At 41.1% G+C, this 25,560-nt stretch overlaps 1 protein-coding gene across 2 annotated transcripts in view; it reads right to left on the bottom strand.

Moving 5' to 3' along the window:
• Nucleotides 1–24,216: 24,216 nt before the first annotated feature.
• Nucleotides 24,217–25,560, bottom strand: part of SLC25A17 (solute carrier family 25 member 17) — a 42,956-nt gene continuing 41,612 nt past the window's right edge. For both annotated transcript variants that reach the window (XM_016162651.2, XM_036237564.1), the window contains exon 9: nt 24,217–25,273. In XM_016162651.2, the coding sequence (XP_016018137.1) occupies nt 25,126–25,273 (148 nt within the window). In that variant the 3' untranslated portion in view covers nt 24,217–25,125. The remainder of the gene's footprint in view (nt 25,274–25,560) is intronic.

The raw sequence follows: 25,560 nt of genomic DNA on the forward strand, positions 1-25,560 counted from the left end.
CAAGGCACTGAACAGCTTATTAGTTAAATTTGGCTCTCTCTGTTTTGCTGACGGCTTGGACTTTTGACTCTCCTAATGATAAACACTGGCTACCTAATGAGATCCCACTGGGCTTGGTTTGTTTATACTTTTCTGAGTGACATTTTGCCCATTTTAATGGCCTAAAAGCATAATGAGTTGAATGAATCACGGGTAATAACAATTTAAAACAATCTAGTCAAGAACAAAATTGGATTCATTACCATGAAAAAGTAGCATTCCGAACAAGGAAAAAAATCACCCAAGAACAGGGGAGAATGTGTAATGAACACCACCTACATACACTGCTTGCTACATGCCAGGCGCTATTCTAAGCACTTACACGTCTTGACTCATTTTGTCCTAAGAAAAACGTTTTACAGAATAGGACACTGGAGCACAGAGAGCCCGGTTAAGTGATTTGCTTGAAGTCACACAGCGAGGACGCGACCAAGTGGGTATGTAACTGAGGCAGCCTGGCTTGGACCCAGATTGCCCTTTTAGCCCCTTTAAGGAAGGGAAATGGGAAAGGCCTGGAAAGAAGGTAACTATAAAGCAAAAAACATTAATAGTTCTAAATGCACAGTAATTAGTGTGTTCATTTCTTAGGGCGGCTGTAACAAAAAACCAGAGACTTGACAGTTTCAAACAACAACAGACGTTTATTCTCTTAGGCTTCTGGAGGCCAGAGTCTAAAATCAAGGTGTCAACAGGACTGTGCTTTCTCTGATGGCTCTAAGGGGAGACTCCCCCTCCCTTGCCTCTTCTAGATTCTGGTGGTTGCAGGTGTGTCTTGAATAGTGGCAGCAAGACTCTAATCTGTCTCCATCTTAGCAGGGCCTTCGCTCTGTGTCTCTCCCGTAAGGACACTTGTCATTGGATTTAGAGCCCACCTGGATAATCCAGGATGATCTCATCTCAAGATCTTTAATTTAATTAAATCCGCAAAGACCCTTTTTCCAAATAAGGCCACCTTCACAGATTCCAGGGTATAAGATGCGGACGTATCATTCTGGGGACCACCACTCAACCCACTACAATCAATTAGGATTTTATGATGCTGTAAGAAACAAGAAACTCAGCTCAAACTGGCTGAAATAACAAAGTAGGCCCACTGGCTCACCTGGCGGAACAGGCCGGGGCGCTCTGGCTCCAGGCGTGCATTCGGGACTGGCTCCTCCTCAGGCAGACTCTCCCCTTCCCTCCTCAGGTTACATGTTTTCTTGTTCAAGTCCACATGGTTGAGAGAAGCTTTTCCTTCCCAGGCCCCCCATCATGTTTCTTTGTCTCCCATTAGCTCTAAGGTACAAGCCCATCAGTGGATCTATCCCTGTGACCAGCAGGTGGGACACACTTGCTTTCCTCAGTCAGGAACCTCGCCTGGAGATGGCGTCTGTCACTTAGAATGCCAAGAGTGGGAGAACCACCAGCTTAAAGTCAAGGTACTGTTGGGAAACCGACAAACGTCCACTATGGCCCCTTCCTTAGTCCTTCCTTTCAGCTTCTCAGAGGGATGCGACTTCTTTCATTTCACAGATGTGGAAATGGAGGTGCAGGAATATGGACTAACTTTCGCAAAGGCACTCACTAATAAAAGGGGCGGAACCAGGCCTGAAAACCAGGTGTGCGAGGCTCCGAGGCCTCGCCCTTGCTCGCAGTCAGCCCCGGCCTGGCCTCCTTTCCGCCCTGTGGCAAGCCCCAGGTGCGCTCCTCGGAGCTATGCCGTGATGGATGAGCACGGGTCGGTGGAAAACGAAATAAAAAATATCGAGCATAATGACAACAACCAGATAGCTCTCCAGAGAACAAACGAAAGAGTTTAGGTACAAAGATAGCCGTAAAACAAAAATTAAACACTACTTGACTCTGTGCTCAGTTTAATGGCTACTCAAGTTTTCATTCTGAAATTGTAGGAGTCTCTTGCTGTTCTGACAAACTTGGTTGAAAAGTGATATCCAACATGTTAATTTCTGCTTTCTCCATTGTATCAGTGAGAAAATTAATTCTCTTCTGGACCGCTGGACCTCGCTCCCTTGCCACTGACCCTGACAAAGTCAAGTCGACAATTCCGGTCCTTCTGGGTAAGGGCAGTGACGACAGGGGTCGTCCGGGGGAGGGTGGTTCACCGGCACCAATAAGTTGTGATCTTTGTAAAATCACAGAACCTATGATGATAGAAGGAGCTTTAAAGGTTTTCTGGTTCCTCCCTTTTCTTAATATAGGGACCCCCCCCCCCCACTTCAGGCAGAGACGACGTTCTTCCCCTCTGTATTCTGAGTACTGTGCCGGGTCGGGCCCCGGTGCAGGTGTTCAGTCAACAGCCGTCAAATAAATGAGCGAAAGAAGAAACACACCTTTTCTAGTGCACACGAAACCGACCCGGTCCTTAGAGACCGCGTCGCTGCTTCACGTTAATCAAACAGCAGTCAAAACGCATAACAAATTGCTGTATAAAACGGAATACGGAAAGCAGAAGGTGTGTTTTCCTCTGCACGAGGGGTGATGGGGACGGGGCACGTCGTCATGCGGGTCTCCAGGACGATAAATGTGGCAGCTGGAAAATGGCTGTAGTATTTTGGTTTGTAAAATTCGGTAGGAGGATTCTGGGAAGATGGCAGAATAGGAAGCACCAGGAATCCGTCTCCCCACCCAGACAATTACACTGGCAAACCCGTCTCATGGAACTACTTTAAAACTCTGGATTCTAGTGAAGTCTTTCAACTTGGGTGAAGACTTAGATAGGAACCTGCAACAGAGCAAGCATAATCCCCGGACCAGGAACAGTGATTTGCAAATCATATATCTGATAAGGGATATATGATTTATATCCAGAAGATACACAGAATTCCTAAAACTCAACAAGAAAAAAACTGATTCAAAAATGGGCCAAAAGACTTGAATGGACATTTTCTCCAAAGAAGATATACTGATGGCCAATAAGCACATGAAAAGATGTTCGACACTACTGATCATTAGAGAAATGCAAATTCAAACTACAATGAGATGCTACCTCACATCCAATAGGATGGCTACTATCAAAACAAAACAAAATGAAACCCAGAAAATAACGAGTGTTGGTAGAAATATAAATGGGACAGCCCCTGTAAAAAACAGTATGGCAGCAGTTCCTCAAAAAATGCAACACAGAAACACCATAGGACCCAGCAATTCCACTTCTGGGTACATACCCCAAAGGATGGAAAGCAGGGTATGAAAGAGACACTGTACATGCATGTTCACAGCAGCATTATCCACAATAGCTAAAAAGCGGGAGCAACCCTAGTGTCCGTGGACAGATGAATGCGTTAAGCAAAATGCGTCACCTACATACGATGAAATGGTATGCAGCCTTAAAAAGGAAGGAAATTCTGACACAGGTCACAGCATGGATGAATCTCGAAGATATTATGCTCCGTGAAATAAGCCAGTCACAAGAAGATGAACGCTGCGTGATTCCACGCATACGAGGCATCTGGAGTAGCTGAAATCACAGAGACGGAAAGCGGCTGGTGGTGGCCAGGGCCCGGGCGGGCGGCAGGAATGGGGGTTACTGCTTGATGGGTGTGACGTTTTGGTCACAGAAGACGATGCGAGTTCCGGGGCTGGTGGCAGCACCTCATCGATGTATCGAACACCAGCGGACTGCGCGCTTAGAAATGATCGGGATGGTAAATTTTACGTTATGTGAATTTTACCACAATAAAAAAAAAAAATGGGGAAAAAAAATTAAGTTTTCTTTCTGGGCAGATGTCATGGGACCCATGAAGAGCACTGGGACCCAAACAAGTGTCTGTCTTGTTACCTTGCCTCGCATGAGTCACAATTACTTAAAAAGCTTAAAGACGCGGAGACGGGCGCGGCAGTGGAAGTCTCACACAGGCAGCGGCCAGAGGGCCCGGCGCGCCTGGAACGACCCGCTCCTGGCGGGAAGGGGGTGGCTGGGCCTCTCCACTCTAGGCATGTAGCACAGTGAACTCTAACAGTCTGTTTCTTGCTTTTTCAGAATGGGAAAGGTGAGGGCAGAGACCACCCTTTAACTCCTAGCGTGTGACACATACTACCTCGTATGCAGTAAGCACTCAATATGTGTTTGCTAAGTAAATGACTATCCCTGCCTCATGGCAGAATGTACTGTTCTAGGGGCCACGACAGTCTCATCCACAGATTTGGCGTCTCCGCTCCCTTAGCCAGTGCTGGGTAACTACTGCTAATTTCTTTCTCTCTGCCGGCCTTTTCCTAAGGTGTGAGTGGAGAAGCGTTTTCTGGGCACGCAGCCTTTTTCTGGCTCGCCGGCATCATTTATTAGAGCCCAGCCTGTTTTCACATTCTGTTCTCCTTTACTGAGACAACATTCTTCTAACCACAATCGATGCCAGCAAAGTCCTGCTTTGATTTGGAAGGCTCCATGTCCCTGGAGGAGTAAATCTAATCTCATCCCATTAAGTCATACTTTTACTAGTTCAGATGCTCCCAGGGAAACTGGGCCTTTCCGTTCCGGGGTGCCCCCACCCTAGGAGAAACTGTGTGCCCCTCAGAGGAGCCGGTGCGAGGCAAGGAGTCGAGTTCTTCGCCCTCTCTCTCCCTGACTTGGATCCTGGCCCTCACAGGTGTCATGCTGCCTTCTTTATACCCCTCAAGAGGAAGGCTGCGAGAAAATTATCCACACTGCAGCGATACACAGCGTATTACAGCCTCTTCAGAAGAGGAATTGTCATTTCGCAAAACCTAACTAATAGACCCAGGCAATTACCATCGATTGCTGCTAACATTACAAAATGAGAGACGGTCAGAGCTGAGAGAAGGGCAGCACCACCTAGTCTGGCCAAAAAAAAAAAAAAATCAAGCCCGAGTGTGACCAGGTCTCCACGCCTAAGTAATATTTCACAGAAAATCCAGGGGACAGATGAACGCACTCAGGTGCCATCGCGGGGATGCAGCCGGCACGATCCGGACCGCGGGGGATGCTATGCGACTACTGGGCCAGTTTCTTAAATAAGGGACGGAGAGAACTAGACACGTCAACCCATCACAACGTGCGGGTCTTACTGATTCTGGTTCAATTTTTTAAAAATTCGAGACAATGACGATGGAAATTGAACACTGACTAGATATTTGATAATGTTAAGAAATGACTATTCATCAAGGGAGGTAACAATAGTATTCTGATTTTTTTCCTAAAGAGAATCCTCATCTTTTGGATAGACATCCTTGAGTATTTGTAGATGATTTGATAGGCCTGAGATTTGCTTCAAAATAACTGGGGGCATGTGTGGCGGGCGGGGGATGCCCATATCCAGATTATCATTAAGTTCTGTAGGTTTCAGCCTTTTAAATGTTTCTCAAATTCATCTCTGCATCTCTCCCTGAGGCCTCTTCTAACTGGGTTCCTTGCTTCCAATCTCAACTCTCTCAAACCCTCCTCCCTTCGCGACTAGAGCAATCTACAAGGAAACCCTCCAGTAGTTCCCCACCGCACAGGATGAGGGCGAGCTCCCTCGACGAGCCTCTCCAAGACCTGCTCGCTCCCCCTCCATCTCATCGCTTGCTGCTCGCTGTCCTGCACGTCACACGGACGACGCTGAACGGCTTGGAGTTTCTACACGCACCTACCTCCTACCGGCACTCCCGCTTTCCACCTGGCCTGGCTAGTGCCTTCTCCGACCTCTCATCAAGGTTCGGTGTCGGGGTATTACCTCCTCCAGGAAACATTCTTAGTCTCCTTTCTCTCACCCTCACTTTCCAGCCCAGGCTGGCTTGGGTACTCGCCCTGTGTGCATCTCCACCATTTAACTAACCACAGCATATTATGATTATTTGTGTGTCTTCCCACACCCTTGAAACTGTGAGCTCCTTGAGGTTAGAGACCATATCTTATTCATCCCCAACACCGGTGTGGGACCAGGTGCGCAGCAGGTGCTCAATAAATATCTGGAACAGGATGACACTTAACGCAGATGATTCAGCTTCTGATGGGTGAAACTGAGACATTAACAAGAATAACTGATAGAAGTCTTCCAGATGTCCTTCAAAACCCGCAGGCCGTCACCAACCACGGCCAAGTGTGCAGCCTGCCCTGTGAGCTTAGTGCTGAATGTCGGGGGTGTCACCGGGGTCAGGAGGTCCAGGGCTTAGAACAGGAGTTGGAAGGCGCTTCTCTTAGATTTAGTTGAGGAAGCAAACTCAGCATCCATGAGAGTTTGAGGATTTCCTTAAGCAGGTGTCACTAAGTACAAAGTAGGGTTTACCAGCTCTTTTACTTTACGAACCTACTTCTGAACCTACCTCCCTGCTTCTATAACGCCCCTCCCTACACTGTAGTCCCCATGTTGGGACCAGAATGACTCTTGTACAGGTAATCGGATCCTGAAAGGATGTTTATTACTTATGCCATCACAGAATCAAGGCACAGTGTAAAGCCATTATATATTTCATTATCTCACTGATGTTATTTTGATATATAAAAAGTGAGGTAATTCAGAAGACCAGATACTACAGTCTCACCTATTACAATTATGTCTCTGCTGGGTGACCCTGGATAGGAAACTCAGCCTCTCTGAGCCTTAAGTTTTCTTGATACTAAAATGAAGTTGTAATTTTGATAATCTTTTTCTGTGCTTTCAAGTCTAAAAACTTAAGATTTGATGGAGTTGATTAAGAGTCCAAAACTTTCAGAGTTCTAATTCTTGTGGTTCCAGTACGGATTCCCACGTGGTATATAGTCAAAAAATATTGAACTGGACAAAGAAACCAACAATTTCATGCAGGGCTCTGAGGAAACAGGTTGAGGGAGGGGAGAATATCAGGAACACTTTCTAGAGAGGGTGACCTTAGAACTGAATTTGAACAGTCAGATGAAGAGTTCTCCTAAAGGAAAAGGTATGAAAGAACATTTCCTGCTGGGACCAGAAGGTGCAAAAAAAAAAAAGGGGGCGTGGAACACCCGCCTGGCAGGCTAGACCACGGCCGTGGGACCCCGCAGCGCTCCGTTCTATCCCTGACCAGCCTCTTCATAGTCATTTGCTCCACGTCTGTATTCCACACTGAATCATGAGCACACAGACAGAGGCCATGTCCCAATTGTTCCCAGAGCTTCGCATATATGCCTGGCAGGTAGTTAGGATACTTAATAAATGTAGATCAAATGATACCGGGTTCAAGTTCAGATAAGGTCTTAGTATGGGTCCATCTCTAACCCCCACCAGCCTCTGTGAACAGCCTCTTGTGGTTTACAAGGAAGACTGGGCTTGAGAGAGGGGGACAGATCACCACGACTTCCCTTTACATAAACGACAGTGTTCTGCTGTGGGTGCAAAATAACACCAGTAAAGAGGACCTGAAAACAGGTTTTTTTGCAAATGAGGATGTGAGAAATATGTTCACACTCATCTAAAAGCCATTCATTTGACAATTTTTTTTTTGAACAAGTGAATAACCATATCCTGATGCCTGCTAGGTGTAGGTCCCGTGGTCAATGGCGTACATCATTTTGGCATGAGGGTATTAAAACATGCAATTCTCTATGTACTGTCTTCTTTAGTTTTACATCTAATGCAATAAAAGGACAGAAAGACTCAGCAGGGTGCCAGGGAATCAGCTCTCAGTGTCCCCAGGGGACTCAGAACCACAGTGAAGAAGAGAGAAATGGACGAGTCAGCGCCACCCAGCACCACCACTGCCTTATCCGCACCACGACCCGGAGAGGTTTCCGTTACCATAGCTACAAGCCCGTCTCTCAGGGAGCACAACACACCACACAGTAGGCTCCCTAGAAAGGCCAGGCTGGTCAGACTAGATATAGATCTCTGCCTAACTAGAGGGTTTTTTTTCCTCTTGGAACTTATAATTAATGATGTAACTCTCAACAGTGTGAACGTGACAGGACAAGATACAATGAAAACAATGGGTCTGCTTCCCTTGGACAGAAATAAACAGGCTAGTTCATCAGAGGAAGCGCAGGGCTGGACCCTGCAATTATCTGTTTGTTGTGATGCATCTTCAGCTATTGGACACAGCACGCTTCCAGAAGGCAGGCGCAGGACACAGGCCGGAGAGTGAAAGAAACACAAGATCCCTTTCAGATGTGGAAACGCGGCAATGCGTTTATGTCTCTCCATTTCCTAATGAGAACGACATATCCATACGATGCCATTCAGTTTCTACTATACTTTCTCACGTGTTCTTGAATTTAATCGAATCCTCTAACATCCTTCCGAGGCTATGATGTACAACACCCTCTCCCATTTACGGAAGAGAAAACCAAACTTCAGATGTCAGGTGATTTGCCAAAAGCCACCCAGATGATCAGTGAAGGAACGGGAGAGGCAGCTAGGACTGGAACCCACGTCTCCCAGCCCTGCGTCCAGGGTGCTCGCTGCTGCATTCAGTGACAATTTAAAAAAATAACTCACTTTTCTGTCTGAGTTCTTGGGAAAACAACTTAGATAAAATGATTTCCTAGGAGCAAATACCTCGGCAGAGATCACTGAGCTCACACAGGGCCATATGAGAAGCTTTTACAAACTGGCATCACGGACCCTTTAGGAAAAGCTCTGTGGTGTGTTTATCAAGAGGAATCAGACCAGACTTTTGGCTTTTGGCATTTATGAGAGATAAAATGTTGCTAAGGTTATAAGAGGATTTTCCCCCCTGAATCTATCTCCTTTTTTTCTAAATTTAATTAAATTCTAATATTCATACTGAAGGAACACATTTTTTCCTAAGTAAAATAAAGGACCTCATCCACAGGCACACAGACTGTTCAATCACACTTGAGGCATACATAGGAAAAATAATACTGTCCCCCAACCTCACTATAGGACCTCTGGACACAGCCAAGGAAAGTAGCCGACACTTACACCACACCTAGGACGTGCCAGGCACTGTTCTGTGCACTTCCATGTATTAACTCATTTCATCCTCCCCGAACCCTAGGATTAAATTATAGTTTTGACTTCGCAGATGGGAAAACCAAGGCAAGCAGCTTGCCCGAGGTCACACAGCCAGTACGTGGCAGAGCTTAGACTGGAACCTGAGCAGTGAGGGGGTCAGTCCAGGTCGTAACCATGAGACTGACTCTGAGATGTCTTTGGCTCTTCTTCCCAAGGGGGGCAGTTTGGAGAGAAGACTTCAGGGTTTCCTCCCCACCCCCTCTCTGGCTCTAATGTGACAAGTCGAGGCCCCTAGCACCCCAAGACTACATGAACAATGGGGCAGGCTATTCAAAGTTATGATTCCCAACTCATGACATGGGAGACAGTTAATCTGATGTAGTGACAAAAACAGGATGCAAAACTCCCCATTATCCTATGACTTATAATTATGTACATCTCAACCTGTTTTATACATTCACACACACCGACACACAGACAAATAAATGAGAAATACACTGGCGAGTAGTAAGGGTTGTTTTGGGGTGGCAGAACTCCATGCAGTGTTTTCTTTCATCCGTTTCTGTAACTGGCCCAAGTCGTCTTCATGAAGAATTTTGTAAAATGAAGGTGTGAAATTTTAAATCATGTTATAATTGGGAATAATTTTGGCAAAACTCGTCTAGGAGTAAGGAGTGTGGACTAGAAAAAAACTGTAAGTTCAGGCTGCTGTAACAGGATGGTTCTGGAATATGGCATCAGATGGGGCTAGCTGGGGAAGAAAGCAGACTAAGGGGACCCGAGGGCTGCACATAACCCTGCTGGCATTCGGCAGATGACACATTTACTGCAGTGGGTGGTGTTGCCAGGTGTCATGTGACCCCAATCACACGTGAGCCAGGGAACCCCAGTCTTCTTTTTAGCTCAGAGTTAAACATGGTTCCACACAAGTCACAGACAGCACATCTGCGGCTCTCACGGGTGAATCTCAGTTTTCCTCCTCACCTTTCTGCCCATTTGGCGGGAGCCAGAAGGAAGGGAAGTGGAAGAACACAAGTTGGCGCCTGGGCTCTGCAGCTGATCCAGTTCTGTCAATACAAGCTATTTCTTTTCCAAATAAGCTCATTGCCGAGACAGGCTTAAACTCAGGAACATTATCGTCTGTATAACTCAGTATCATCTTTAATCCAAACTAAGAACTTCCTGGAATATGCGAGACAGGATACAGTCTGTTCTCTAGAGCTCACAATGTAGCTGCACTGAGATATCTATCTACCCACGAAGAAATAATCACAGGAATATTTATAGACACTAAGTTTTAAGTATATAAAGGTAAACAATCTTGTATTGCTGGTTATCTTCCAAAATAAACTGCAAGTTCCTTGCTTTGCATTTTTTCAAACATCCTGCAGTTTTTTCATAATGCCTTAACTATAGTAATGCTCTATAGCTGGTAACTGCTTTGGGAGGGAAAGTTACATGTCACCCCTAAATCTATAGCTCTGTTGCCTACTCAGCTGGCAGGTGCCTCTGCCCCAAGGAAAGGTGCTTCCCCTCTGAAGATGATACAATCAAGGTGACCTAACTTTACCTTGGCTGCTAAAGGACTATGGGAGAAAAGTAGACTCCGATCACTCTGGGAAACACTAACCCCAACCCAGGAGAGGCCTGACTGAAGTCAGAAGAGCCGTGCATTTCACAAGGCAATTCTAACCTAAAATTTCAGGATTTCTTTTCCTTAGAAAGGGATATATTTTAAAATATGCCCTGAAATTCCTCAATAAAAAAGCTAGATGAACATTATTTAAGAAATGACGAATCAAAACCATTGGATGACTATGTAGAAAATAAACTGATTTAAACTCATAGAAAGGGATGGTTAGGTTATACATCGCACTGGGTGGAGGGCAGGTAAAGGCGTGCACTGGTACTGTACGAAGGCTGTAGTACCGGAACGTATTCATGTATAACTTTTGCCAATAAAGGGGGAGAAAGAAGAGATTGAGTGGGAGAAGAGGCCATCCTCATAGGTAAGGAAGGCTGTGAGATGCGTTACTGTTTAACTGGGTACACAGTCACCACTCAACAGTACAGAGGCCCTGTTACTGAGGAAGAAAGGGGAAATGGTATCAGCGAGCAGCAGTGCAGTCTCTGCTCCAGGGAAGGAAAAACTCAGGCAGTGAAAAGGAGTCACAAATAACACAGGGTGGCTGGAGGCTCAGGTGACACAAAGAAGCCATGCTTAAAGAGGCAGAGGGGGACTAGATAATGAAAGGTTTTGGGTTTATCACCTAGGCCAGCAAGACCCTTGCTAACCAGTCACTTTAGACCTAAGTCTAAAAGACTCTGAATCTATAAGCCCCTGATAACGCTTGGGATTTGCTTTTTTAAAAAATTCTCCAGGTGAATCTGATATAGAGATTGGCTTGTTCTAGAGGCCAGCGGTTCTCAACCAGATGATTTCTACTCTTCAGGGGACACTTGGCAAGGTGTGGCTATTTTTGATGGTCACTGAGGGTGCATGCTACCAATCTGTAGTGGGTAAACACTAGAGGTACTGCTCGACACCCTACAATGCACAGGACAGTCCATGAGAAAGACAAAATTATCTAGTCACTGGTGCCGCTGCTGAGAAATCCTGCTCCAGGCAATGAGAAGTCACCGGACACATCCCGCTGAGGGCTCTTTGTTTAGGGCTCTGGAGCTTACGATGTAGCTACATAAGTGAGATATTCACCCATGAAGAAATAACTATAGGAATATTTTTAGATACCAATTTTTAAGTACAAAAAGGTAAACAAGCACCAAAAACGGTTCTAGGCACTAGGGATACAGCAGTAAACTAAGCAAGTCAAAGCCTTTAGTCTCAAGAAGCTAAAACTAGAGGAAACGGGCCATAAGCAGATAAATAAATGCATAATAAAATACCAAGTAGTGGTAAGTACTACACAGAAAAACAAACCAGGCTAAGGGAGGAGGGATTGCTGGTGCTCCTTTAGACGGAGCAGTCCGGGAAGGCCTCTGAAGAGATGACACCGAGCAGTACAGGGTGCTGTGACACATAGGAAAGTGGCCAGTTCAAAGACCCCAAGTCAGGGACTTGCTGTGGTCTGATGAGTGTGGCCAACGTGGTCAAAGTTCCGTGTGTGTGTGTGTGTGTGTGTGTGTGTGTGTGTGGTGTGTGTGTGTATGTGAGAGAGAGAGAGAGAGAGAGAGAGAGAGAGAGAGAGAGAGAGAGAGAGCGCGTGCACGTGTGCACTGAGATTAGAGGCAGCCAGGGATGCGATCATACAGGGCCTTGGGGGCCATGCAAAGGACTCTGGACTTTATTCTAAGTTTGCTGGAAGTCACTGTTGGGATGAGGATCTGACTCATATAAAAGGAACGTCCTGGTTCCAGTGTTGAGAAGAGAGCGCGCGCGCGCGCGCGTGTGTGTGTGGTGGGCAGGCGCGGGGGTGGGGGGGGGTGGGGAGGCGTGTAGAGGCAGGGAGATCAGTTAAGAAGCTCTTGTGGTCTAAACAAGAGTGATGGAGGCTTGGACCTGGTGATAGAGGTGAAGAAAAGATGATAAGATCTCCAATATTTTCTGAAAGGATCTGTTGATAGTGAGTGAGGGAGAAAGAATATTTCCAAGGTGTTTGGCCTGAATAACTAAGTAAACGGTGATGCCACTCAGAGGTAAGGAACACCAATTTGGGATGTGCTAAGAAGTCCACTAGACATCCAAGGGGAACGAACGTCTCTGTTGCCTGTTCCACCATGATCGATGTTTTCTAATCCAATAAATCGTACCACCCTCTACCCGGAGGTAGTGGGCAAACCAGATATTGGACACTGGGACAACTACTCTAAGCTGAACGCTCTAAATGTGTAAAATAAATATATCGCTACCTGCCTCATGACATCATTACGAAGACTGAATGAGGCAACATGTATAAAGCATCTCATACAGTGTTAATTCCCCCTAAAATGAAAGATAAGCCCTAGATAAAGAGGACAGTCAAAGGGATATATCAGACGACAGTAACCTAGAGGGTGACAGAAAGTAAATCCATGTCCTAGGAGGAACGGTACAAGGAAAAAATGGATTTGTTTAATAAGAAGATCTCTGGGCACATGACAGCCGTCTTTAAAGATCAGAAGGTTCATCACTGGAAAAGTTGCATATCTTTTTGGTTCTAATGGGCCAGAAGAAAGAAACATGAGGGAGACAGAATACAGCTCAATACATGATGGTGAATTGTAAGTGTTCTGAGTGTGCTTAAAAGTGTATTTTCTAATTTGGGAGTAAAAAATTATAAGATATTGCTCAAATAGTCTTTAGTCTATCTAATTTCTAGAAGGAGCTACGTTAAGGTCTCCATGTGATGTTGCATCTGTCAATCTCTTTTCATAATTCTGACCACCTTTGTTTTACGCATTTGAGTCTATGTTATCGGGTGCACCTAGGTTTAAGACTTTTATCTCTTCCTGGTGATTTATCCAGTTTATTGTTACCTCATGATGTTTCCAATCCTGAAAAATGCTTTTTCCTTTAACATCGACCAGCTTTCCAGTGGTTTATATTTGCTTGATATATTTATTTCTATCTATTTCCTTTGTACCTTTCTGCTTTATTTTAGTTATGTCTTACTAACCCTATCTTTCTCCCTAAAGGTAACAACTGTCTTGACTTCTAATACTGTTTTTGAAATTTATATAAATGGAATCCTATGTTAACTCAAGTTTTGTGTCTGGCTTCTTTCATTCGACATTAGGTTGTTTTTTTTTTTTTTTTTTTTTGGCTGTTATGAATAAAGCTGCTATGAACATTCATGTAGTGGAGAAGTAAGAGGAATAGGAAGAGTCTCACTAATGAAAACTGATTAGGAATTGGGGATGAGATGGAGGATATTAGAAGAAGCCTATTCACGTATTGAGCTGAATTCTGTCTCCCTAAAAACGATCATTTTACTTACGATATGGTAATACCTCACACCTGACAGCGATTCATTTAGAACAGAGCTGAGAATCTAGAAAACAAGAATAATTTAAATAGCTAAAGTGCATGAAAAGTTCATGCACTTTATTCACAAGAGAATTTCTTCCTCAGTTATTTACTCTTATTTTACAAAAACTTATAAATACTTGGTTCTCAGCAGATTAGAAGTTGCCTGTTATGAGAGAATGCGTTCAGAGGCAGGCAGGTCAGAAAATGTGCCAATTAACAACAGGGACAGGACAATCTGTATTTGTAAGGAGCAGATGCAAAAGTGCAAAATGCACAGCTATTTAGAGTGATTCTTTGAAGGGCCGAACTATTCAAAAATCTCCCAAAGGCATTGCCATATTATTAGCCAGCACAGTAACACAGCAAAATTATGTCCAAGCTTTAAAGCAATGAAGCGACGGTCGAATTACATGTATTCTATGTTTTCAGTGGCCAGGGATGTTTATCATTTTAGGAAAATTTCTGTACAAATAATTAAAATACAACAAAGCAGTAAATAAAAACATTTTAGTGCATGAGGAAGTAGCATGGCAAATGATGCGGGAAAAACAGTATGGTAGTGCACTATTCTATATTCCTGAGAATGGCTAAAAGTGCTGAGTGCAGAGAAGATGCTTGGTCCAAGCTATTTGGCTGACTGGGAGCCCAGAACCAGTGGAAGGAATCCACAAAGACCCATAGCGAACATCATGCTTGGCGGTAAAAGATGATATGCTTTCTCCCTAAGATCAGGAACAAGACAAGAATGCTGCTCTTACCACTTTCAACATTGCACTTGCAATTCTAGCTAGTGCAATTTGACAAGAAAGAGAAATAAAAGGCACCCAGATTGGAAAGGGAGGAAAAAAAAAAGTCTTTTGTTTAGATGGCAGAACACTTGTATATAGAAAATCCTAAGGAATCCAGTAAAAAAACTACCAGAATAAGTGAGTTCAGCGATGTTGCAGGACGCAATATCAATATCCAAAATCTAATTGTATTTCTATTCACTTGTAACAGACAATCCAGAAATGAAATTGAGAACAATTCCATTTATAATAGCATCAAAAGGAAATAGAAATAAATTGAACAAGAGTGTAAAAATTATACTCTTAAAACTACAAAACATTGTTGAAAGAAATTAAAGACATAAATGGAAATGATATTTTATGTTCATAGAGTTAATATTGTTAAGACATCAATATTTACCAAATTGATCCACAAATTCAAGGCAAGGCCTATCAGAATCCCAGATGATTTCTTTGTACAGACAAGCTAACAGAAGCAGCTTTTTAAGAAAAATTCAAATGAAATATTAAGCGACCCCAAATAACCAAAATAACCATTGTCTATCTCCCTCCATTTCAATACAAGTCCCACAAGAGCAGGAACCTCATCTGTCTTGTCCAAAATGTATCCCTATTGCATAGCAAAGTGGCTGGCCCATGGCAGATGCTCAAAACTTACTTGTTGACTTCCTGATTAGCTGAGTATCCTTGGTACAAGGCAACGATATTTATTAAGCGGCATTATTACGTCTCACTGTTAGGTACTGAAACTCAAAAGTGAACCCTGCACTCCAGGAATGGGGGGGGACAGGTGAACAAATAACAACATAATGTGATAAGGATGACACTAGCATTCTTGTTTTAATCACGTAATATTTCTTTCTGCTTATAAGCTCTTAAGCTTACGCATTTATTTTTCAGCTTCCTCCGCCTGGACATGTTCTACCCTTATTCTGTTCAGACTAAGGTAGTAATACATGTTGCATTTTGTATTTAATGTGGTAAAATTACTAAGGCACTAAATCTTAGAGAAGCTATGTTTTACTCTTTGTCAAAATACATATTACCATAGGGATGTGACTCTAGGTACTCTGGTCCAGACAAACCACAATTCAACACACTACACACATACCACCTCCCTCAGTATATATACTCACTGGACTTACAGAGTACTCATAATAATTAATACCTGGGACATAGTAATGGTGATGAGGATTCAGAACTCTTAATCTACTGAAGGAGGGAGGTAAGTAAACAGAAAATACAACTTAATGTGAAAGGTACTTGATAGAGCTCTACCTGGGGGATTGTTTCAAAAACTACCAAAGAAACAAAAAGCACACAGAGGCCTTTATTTAAGGGACCTCCTTACCTAAGTTTGACACTCAAATGATGGGCCCATTCTTTTTAACATGGTCACCACTACGTAAGTCATACTTTAGGGAAAGACGTGGGGACCCATAGACTTGAAAGAGTTAAATTCCTAGCAAATATATCAACCAGGTAGTAAAAATGAATATATTTTTTTAAATGCCTGCACACTGAATCTACCTTCTATTTTTGAAAAAAAAAAAAAAAGAAAAAGAGAAAAAAATAGTACTGATAAGCTTTTGAATTTATTTGCGAAGGTGATTATTAAACTGAACAATCAAAACCACCAAGGGACTATAACATATCTATGTCTAACTTTGGGTTCCTTGGCGTATTATACCCAAGTCACTTGAACAATAGGCTCACTTCTTCTAGGAGACAGCATGGTGCTGTGGGACAAAATGGGACAAAATAGGTCAGAAGGCCTATTTTTCAGTACTACTCTGTTACTGGCCATGTAACTGTAAATAAGCCATTTAACCTTTCTGCACCAGTGTCCACACCTATAAAATGGATATGTCGCTTGTCCAATTCATCTCAGAGGTATGAAATGAGTACCAAGAAAGACAACAGATGCCAGACTGTTTTATAAACCTCAAAGCACTACATAGAGATTAATTATTATTCATATCTGTATGCCAGTGCTTAGCAAGTGCCTGGTACTAAGGTATTCAATAAATATTTGTGAAATAAATTAATATCTCAACTGCTCCCAGAGTGCAGGTCAATAAGAGCTCTAGCTGGCGACAATATAGAAGCTGCAACAGTTATAATATTTATTTCAAACCATGTGAAAAGATTTACCTGTTTACATCAAAACCATTTGTTTAGTAAAGATTCGAATTGATTTTTAAATACATGCGTTGTCAAAATGCCTTCTACCTCTTCTGCCTCCTGCTCTGCCTTTTAATCATTTTCCTGCCTAGTGGCACTTCCAGCAGAGAATAAACAGAATTATCCAACTGTGGATCAGTCAGTTTTGCCAATTTTTATTAGTGTCGATAAAAACCAGTAAAGAGATGGATACTACTGGCCAAGAACTGGGTCCTTTGTTTCTCTGACTTTAATCTCTATTGATATTGAGAGCTACTGGCTCTATTATCTAGCAAGAGAAGATTATAAATCATGGATGGCAAATCAAAAGTATAAGCATATGCTTGAGGGAAGGAAAAAGTAAAAGAATATGATTTCAGTAAAAATACAGGTTACTCCATTTTTTGCTTGTATAGATTAAAGGGTGCTTCAAGGTAGTGGTCTGCCAAGTTCAAGCCACAGTTCCTAAACAGATTCTCGAGTCTAAGAATGCGTCTTTTTGTAACTGGGAACAAACTTCACTAGGCATCTCTGACAGCAGTGATTTATAATAAAGATGATATGGGAAGACAACTGCAATGCCCTCTGGTGGCCTAAAGCTTTCTCCATATCTGCAATTGTAAAATTAAAAAAAAAAAAAAAAAACAGCCATTTTCTATCAAATAGGAGCTCACTTATAAATTAAAAAGTCAAAAAGCCATAAACATCTTCTTTGATTTTCATGACCATCATAATCATAAAGCATTTCTACGGACACTTGCCCAGTGTAACCACACGTTCATGGTGATTCGAAAAATGATGAAAAGCAAGTCCCTGTCCTCTGGAATTTGCCATCTAACAAAGGCACAGGAACTCGAATGCAGACATGGAACCAAAGCTTGAAGGAGAAAACACAAGTACATGGGCTTCGGAGCTTTTGTAGGATTAAATAAGAACATACATAAAGCACCTAGTATGCCAATGGGTACATAGTAGGTGCTCAAAAAATGGTAGCCATTATTATTATTATTTTATTATAGCATGCTAATATTTATTAATCTCAGCTACCTGCTGGAAGTTAGCTGTAAACTCTTATAACGCTTTTAATATGCTTCATTTAATACTATTTCATAGAATGGTGAGAATTAAAGTCCACAAAGCCAGCCCCTGGCACACAACAATGCTTCCTCCCTATCGCACTCAGACTGGAATTTCCCCTGTCAAAGCAGTGGTGAAGAGAGAAATAAAATGTTTATGAAGTCTCAAGTGACAATGAAGGTAAAGAGATAGCGTGATATTTTCATTTAATAACATGTCGCTGTCTATCTTTTGACCCAGTAACTTGATTACTAGAAATTTTCTTAGAGAAATAATCAGAATAGTATAAAAAGATGCATATCCTAAGGATTTTATCATCACATTATTTATATTAGCAAAAAATTGGAAACAAAAAGTCCATTAACAGGAGTCTAAATAACAATGCATTATTAACACAACACAATTCTATGGAGCAACTAAAATTATGATAGATATTTACTGACATTAAATTATACTTGAGATGAAAATTTACAAAGTTAGGCATAGTTTGATCTCATTTAAAAAATCCTATCTGTAAATAAATCTGTGTATGTAATCTGTGTATATATACATTTTAACAAGTCTAAAAACAAATATACTGAAATACTAGTAGTGATTTCTGGGCAGTAGAACTATAGACATATATCTATACACATATATAGGAACATATATTTTTTTCATTCTTTTCTATTTTTTCTCAAGCTTTTATAATGAGTGTATTATAATGAAAAAAAGCTATAATAAAAATTTTAAACTAAAATAAAAAATATGGGTATTTCTAAGCAGCACAGACAAGTAAAAGATTATTAAATAGAATATCAAGAAGTCTAAATTCCTGTTTTTGACTCCCAATCCTTTGCTATGGGTCCTGAGCTAAATATATGTCTCTTCTTTCCTATCTATACAGTATGAAAGTTATTAAAATAAATCTCATGAGAAAGAATAAAATAAGAATGAGTGAGGGGAAAAAAGCTGTAAATATCATACCTATAAATTAATTGCAAAAATTAAAAAGAAAGAGGACTTTCTTAAATTTTAAATCCCCCTTCCCTTACATTTTTGCTGTTTTTATAATTTCTAATACGCTAACAAATGCATGATAAAGCACTCAGGGTTTTAGACTCAATTAGGCTCTGAACTACTTTCCAAGTAAACATTTTCACGTTGATCAAGATAAGTTACAAGTCCAGAATTGACAGTCACAGCCATTCACAGTAAGCCTCAACTGCTCTTGGTGGCAAATATTCATAGGGCTAGAACTAAATGATTCATGTTATGTCTAATTTTCAAAGTGTATTTAAAATTAGATTTTAAATTCACAGAGTACAGGGAACATATCTTCTTTCTTTAGACCCAAGTCTAATGGTAGACAAAACTGTTAAGTAAAACCGGAGTCCTGCTCCGTCACCTCATCTCCCTGCTGCAGGTTCATGGCCGGACGCTCTTCCCCCTCCCCCATTCTACCATGTGTTCAACTCAGAGGAGTCAAACCAATGTGCAGACAATAAAACTTTATCCTCTTTCTACTTCGCAAATGTTATTTACTTCCTCTGTCAACAAGGCTCTACACTCACCACTTGGTGTGTTCCTAATTGGAATGTTGCCTTGTGATGACAGAAACCCTAACTGAGTTGGGCCTCGCCTCTCCATGCTCTCAAAGCAACTCTGAACATTGACATTTCTCATCAGAACTCATCAGTGGTAGAATTCAAGTTGTTTTTTGTCTGACTCCCGTGCTGGAAAATGAGCCACATTAGGGCAGAGACTGAGTATTCTTCTTCTGGATAATCCCAGCAATCAGCATAGTGTTTGGATGTGGCAGGTAGTCAAAAATGATATCTTAAATAAATGAATAGAATGTTATTCCTGGAATAGGAATTTGCAATTTTATATGGTCCTCCATATAACACCCACATAGGAAATCACCTACTTGGCTGGCCATCTACTCTGCCAGTGGGTTCCCCATAACGAATGCAAAATAAGAATGAAATACATATGAAAGAATTAGATAAATGATACCACTAAGGTAGACAATTTCGGTGACTCCAATTAAAGCAAAAGAAATAAAACGGAAAAAAAAAAAACCCCCTGAATATTTAAAGGTTAAAAAAGCCAAGCGACTAACAAAATAAAATATACTTCAAAGACGTGTGAACTAATTAAAGAAATGTGAAAAACCACCACAACCAGAAAAACACCAGAGCACAAGAATTCTAAAAACATGTAAACTCCTAATTAACAGACTGATTTGACTGGAGAAAGGTCAGCACTGTCTTTAGTCAAAAACACTCATGCTACAACTGAGTGCCTACCACGGAGTGAGACAATCTGCTCCGTGAGAGATTCATTTCCTGCCCTGAAAGAACTTGATATCTAGGGGAAGACAGAGGTACAGCTGGACGACTGCGATCCCGAATATAATGGAGCAGGTGCACCCACAGGCGCAGCGCAAGTATCGGAGGAGCACAAAAGTCTTTGGGGTGCAGACGGAGCAAAGTTCCAGAAAGGCAGGAATTCACCAGGAAGAGTAGGAAGAGATTCTAGACACGCTGAAAAGCATAAAGAAAGGCACTGAGGCAAGAACACAGCATGGATTCAAGGAGTTACTTTGGGTACAGAGGCCACAGGGTTCCCTTGAGTTGTGGTATCACGTCTGGGAACAGACGGTTCATTACAGAAAGAATCACACATCTTCAATCATACGTCCCTCTAGATTGTAAAAGGGACACACACACAAGCTTAGAAGGCTTACTTTCAAGCACATCTGAGGGATGTAGAAAGTTCTGGAGTCAACATAAATTTTATCCTGACACCCATTCATTACGTACATGACCACAGATAAGTTACTCTTTAAGCCTCAACTGACTCATGTTAATGGGAATGAACTTCATATACTTAGTTATTAACAGGCTATCAAGCTCTATGTAAATCAATCGTGTCTGGCACTTTCTAGGCACTCACTTCTACAATGGAAGTTCCATTACCCACTCTTGTGATTAGTTCCAAACCGAGTTTTCCTTCCCTTTTCGTGCCATTATAGCTTGGATCTCCTTGGCTGGGTTCCATGGTGCATTTCTCAGTCTATGCACCTGTCACACATTTTTTTTGTGTCTTCTTTGAGCGCTGTGTTAGGTATCGGTGCTTGGTCCCTTCTTTCCCAATACCCAAATTCATCCCCTAACTTCCTTTTCACTTTGCCTTTAAGTAGTTTTTCTTTCTTGTTTTTCTCTCACCCAGCCCGTGGAAAACTTTTCTTGTCCTGATGTCCCACTGAACATACTGTTCAGGGGCTACCAGTAAGCCCCACAAACATCAGCACTACCCCAAAGCCCTTTCATTTCTATGGTGGCAAAAACCCTGTAGAGCCACAATCAATTATATTTATTTATCATAAACATAAATATCCTACGAATGAGTCTCTGTATATATTTGGTATTCTGGTGACATTCAACACCGCCAGGTAAGTAATTCACCTGCCCAGAGGGAGGGCTCTCCTTTAGATGTGTGGCATTTGGCTGCATGAAGTCGCTATTCTTTAGCTTTTCCTGGTAGCCAAGATGAGACAGACACTAGCTCAGCCAGTGACTTTCTGCTATTCAACCAATTTGTATTTTACTGATTAACGAATAAATATCTGCGGGACTTAATTTGAATACTCAATAAAACATAAACTTACTAGACGTGGCTTCCTTTTTGAAGAGATACACCAAAAGGCTCTCAGAAATGTTCACGATTAAAACAAATGGAAAGAAGAAATGCTGCCCAAAGTAAAATCTAGTCAATTTTCTTGGTTCAAACGGCATTATGATGGATATTTTGGTGATAGATGTTAACAGGACTTATTGTGGTGATCATTTTGCAATATACACATATACTGTATCATTATGTTGTATGCCTGAAACTAATGTCAATTATGTCAATTAAAAAAGCATTTATTAAGCACATATATATGTCATGTACTATGCCAGATGCATGCACACGCTCACACACACACACCTCCTAATCCGTCCAACAGAAATGATCACCTTGCAAGGCTGTTGTGAGGAATAAAGTGTGTGTGTGTGTGTGTGTGTGTGTGTGTGTATATATATATATATATATATACATACATACACACACACATATATTTATTACAGCCTTCCTATTGGACAGATGATGACATAGAAAAGTGAAGAAGTGACTTGTTTGAGGCCACGATACTATTAAGTGATAAAATGAAAATCTGAACCCAGGTCTGGCTCAGAATTGAGAGAGCACTTTCCACTGAGCCATAGTTATATCTAACCAAACAGCCATACCCCCATTGATAATATAACAGGTTTGCTAACATTTATCTAGCTCTCTCATGTGGCAAGCACTGTGCTAAACAACTTATGTGTAAGATCTCATTTAATCCTCACAATCTCCACTTCACAGTTGAGGACACTGAGTTTTATACATGTTCAGTAATTGCTTTGTTCCCACAGCTGGTAAGGAATAGGACCAGAGTTGAACCCAGGTCTAATTCCAGAACCCATTCTTTAATCACTGCATTAGACTGCAGGATACTCAACTCTACTGCAGGTTTCAACCAGGCAAGTCAATTGATAATTGTCTCAATTTCCTTGTTAATTACATAGGGATTCTGTTACTTGTCCTTCCCTATTTCACAGAGATATTAGAATTATAAAATGAGAATGTGTATATGCTTTAAGAAGGAAAATTGCTATATAAATCCAGGCACTGTCACAAGCTTTGCTCAGATCTTCCCTCTTCCATGACCATAAAGGGCGTTTGCTGACATCATTAGCTCGCAAACATCCTCTGAAGTGGGTAGTATTATCTCCATTTATCAAAAAGTTGAAGCACAAGATGATATAATTTGCTAGTGGGTGCCAGAGCTGGGAATAACACCCAAGATTCTAACTCTCATTGTTTATGTTCTTATGGTAAATCCTATTTCTGTGTTTCAAACTTTACTGTAAAATAGACATGGGTAGAAATATTAGTGTCCACTTCAAAACACAGATTAAACACAGAAATTAAATTCTCTACTGCAGTAACACTAATATAATTTCTAAGGCTCTTAATCTTCACTGTCCAGAGAAACTGCATAAAGAATCAAAAAGAAAAATTTCCATTTCCCTAGGAGAGATTTTAGCTCTTTAGTTTTCTCAAATAACTCATTAACTGAAGGTTACAAAACTGAGTGAGTCATTACTTAGTTTCAACTAGTGAGTCTATAAGCTTCCAAAGGGAACATAGAACCTCAATATTAAACTATTCCATCATAAAATCAGAAAAAAGAAGCATTGAATACATTCTTACATTATAAACACTTAATACAACTATATTTTTTGACTTGGAAATTATTTGAACCTACCGACCCATAATACCCTGAGCTCAAAATTCATATTCTAAAGCAAACTGCATAATTAAAACAATAACAAAAGCATACATTGCACTTTACAATCGCTCTCCTCTTGTACAAAAGTCAAAATACGTTTTGTGCTTCCCACTCAAGCCCCACCACAGACACACACAAACCTTAAAGTAAAATAAAAAAGCAGTAATGGGCCAATTCTCTGTGTACCATTCTGTGTCTTAAATAGGGAATGTGTGTTCAGACTAGTTCCCAGATTACTAGCTCCTCCGAATTCTTGTTTTCTATCACAACAGGATGATCTTTCATTACTTGTTTGATAATCATATATTCTGAAATTACCACAACGGCCAGAGAGGAAATTAGGGGAGGAAATTTCCACTCTCAAAACTGAACTAAATAGCAGAGTCTACAGACACTTCCTTATTACTTACTCTGACTGAATTAGATTTATAAATTAAAAAACAAACAAACAAACAAACAAACAAACAAAACACCTGTTATTTTGTTCCAGGGACAAAAATTAAGTCATACGAACACAAAGGGCTATTCTACTAATGTCAAGAGAATTTGTTTCTTGAGTAGCTTGAGATGTCTATGTTCACTCTTAGCTTCATAATACAAGTCCTACCACCTTAATATGGGTGGAGGGGAAAGTAATTGATGACATAGGACTCCCAGTTTTTTTTTTTTTCAGAGGTTGTTTTAATACATTAGCTCATCTTTCCTTTGAAAGAAAAATTTCTGTCTTGGTTTCTATAATTGAAAATAATAAAATTGGGTCAGGGGCTTTAAGGCCTCTTGAACTATAAGGTGAGTATGAATCACCTGAAGATCATGTTAAAATGCAGAATATAATTCAAATGGTCTGGGACCGCATGTCCAATGAACTCCCAGGTTATGTCAAGGCTACTGCTTGACACACAACATTGAGTATCAGAACTCTAACGAATGTTTCCAAATAGAAAGAGCCTCGATCAGATGTTTATTCTCAAAAAATACAGGCTCTGCCAAGAGTTTGCAAAGGGAGATAATATTCTATAGCCTAAACAAGGTATCTGCTCTCTCTCTTTTCTGCAATATTTACCAGCTGGTTGTAAACCCAATGTAATATCTTAATAAAGGGCATGCACACTGTGCTAATACTTTATTAGGGCTTGACTGGGGCACATATGGATGAGCATAAAATTTCAAGCCTTTGGTAATAAAAAGAGTTGATTCAAAATACATAGTTTTAAATTATTTCAACTACTAATGAATAAATGATGTTTACAACAGATAGTTTATGAGAATCATTTGGGATTAATAATTTTCATGTCTCCCACAAAATAAATAGCTCATATACTAAAGAAGACACCTTTCTTTAAGTGGAAGGAAAAAATAGCCCAACAAAAATAAAATCATGCCCAAAGTACAGTCATAATATTGTTTTTAGTGATGAAAATACCAAGATTAAGACCTAAAAAAGTGTATAAGGAGAATTACATGTTATTAAATTTGTCCCAGAACCTGGGGAAATGTCCAGAGGAAGAAAACAGCTGGTAAATTTAAGAAAGATTTTATCTGGAAAGATTGCTCATGAGGCCAATAGTCCATTCTCCTTAAGAAAACCAATTAACCCTCACGAACTTTCAATTTTAGGTTTTCAATGATACTTTCCTTTCATATGACCAACTTCATCTGCAAAATTCAACCAAGCGTCAATTAAGTTGGTGATACGTTCAGCTGGCTATACCCCATGTTTACCCTTAGATGCTTTTGAAGCCAGTGAGGGTAAAATTCACAGTGGACAGAGCAAGAGTAAAAGGAGAATCACTTTTCTTCACACAGAAGAAAACCCCCATCATGAGCGTCTTTCCATACTTTACAGAGTGAGGTGTCTCAATGCTTGTGTGTACTCTTCAGCCCCATAACTGTGAAGGTGGCAGCCGTCAGTTTCTCATAAACGAGGAACATGAGAGCAGCCGTGAGGACTGTCTGTAGCAGTTTGGCTTCAAGGCCTTTGTAGAGTCCCATGAACCCAAAACGCCTGGAAAAAAAAAAGAAAAAAAAAAGAGGTTTGGAAAAAATAAAAGGTTTTCTTTATAAAAGTCAACTCCTGCATTAAAGAAATACAGCTACTTGGCAGTTTTATCCTTACGATCAAAACAAGCAATGGAGGTTTTATATATTAACAGACTTCTGTTGTCAAAGTACTTACCATCTTCAAAGGTATTTGCAGACTGATTAAAGTTTAGCATTCATGAGTTACCAATACTTTGTTTTTATAATCACCATTAATTAGTGAAATGCTGATAACACCCCAAATCTAGGATG

This window comes from Rousettus aegyptiacus, unplaced genomic scaffold (assembly GCF_014176215.1).
Source record: "Rousettus aegyptiacus isolate mRouAeg1 unplaced genomic scaffold, mRouAeg1.p scaffold_m13_p_2, whole genome shotgun sequence".
In the NCBI taxonomy this organism is placed as follows: domain Eukaryota; kingdom Metazoa; phylum Chordata; class Mammalia; order Chiroptera; family Pteropodidae; genus Rousettus; species Rousettus aegyptiacus.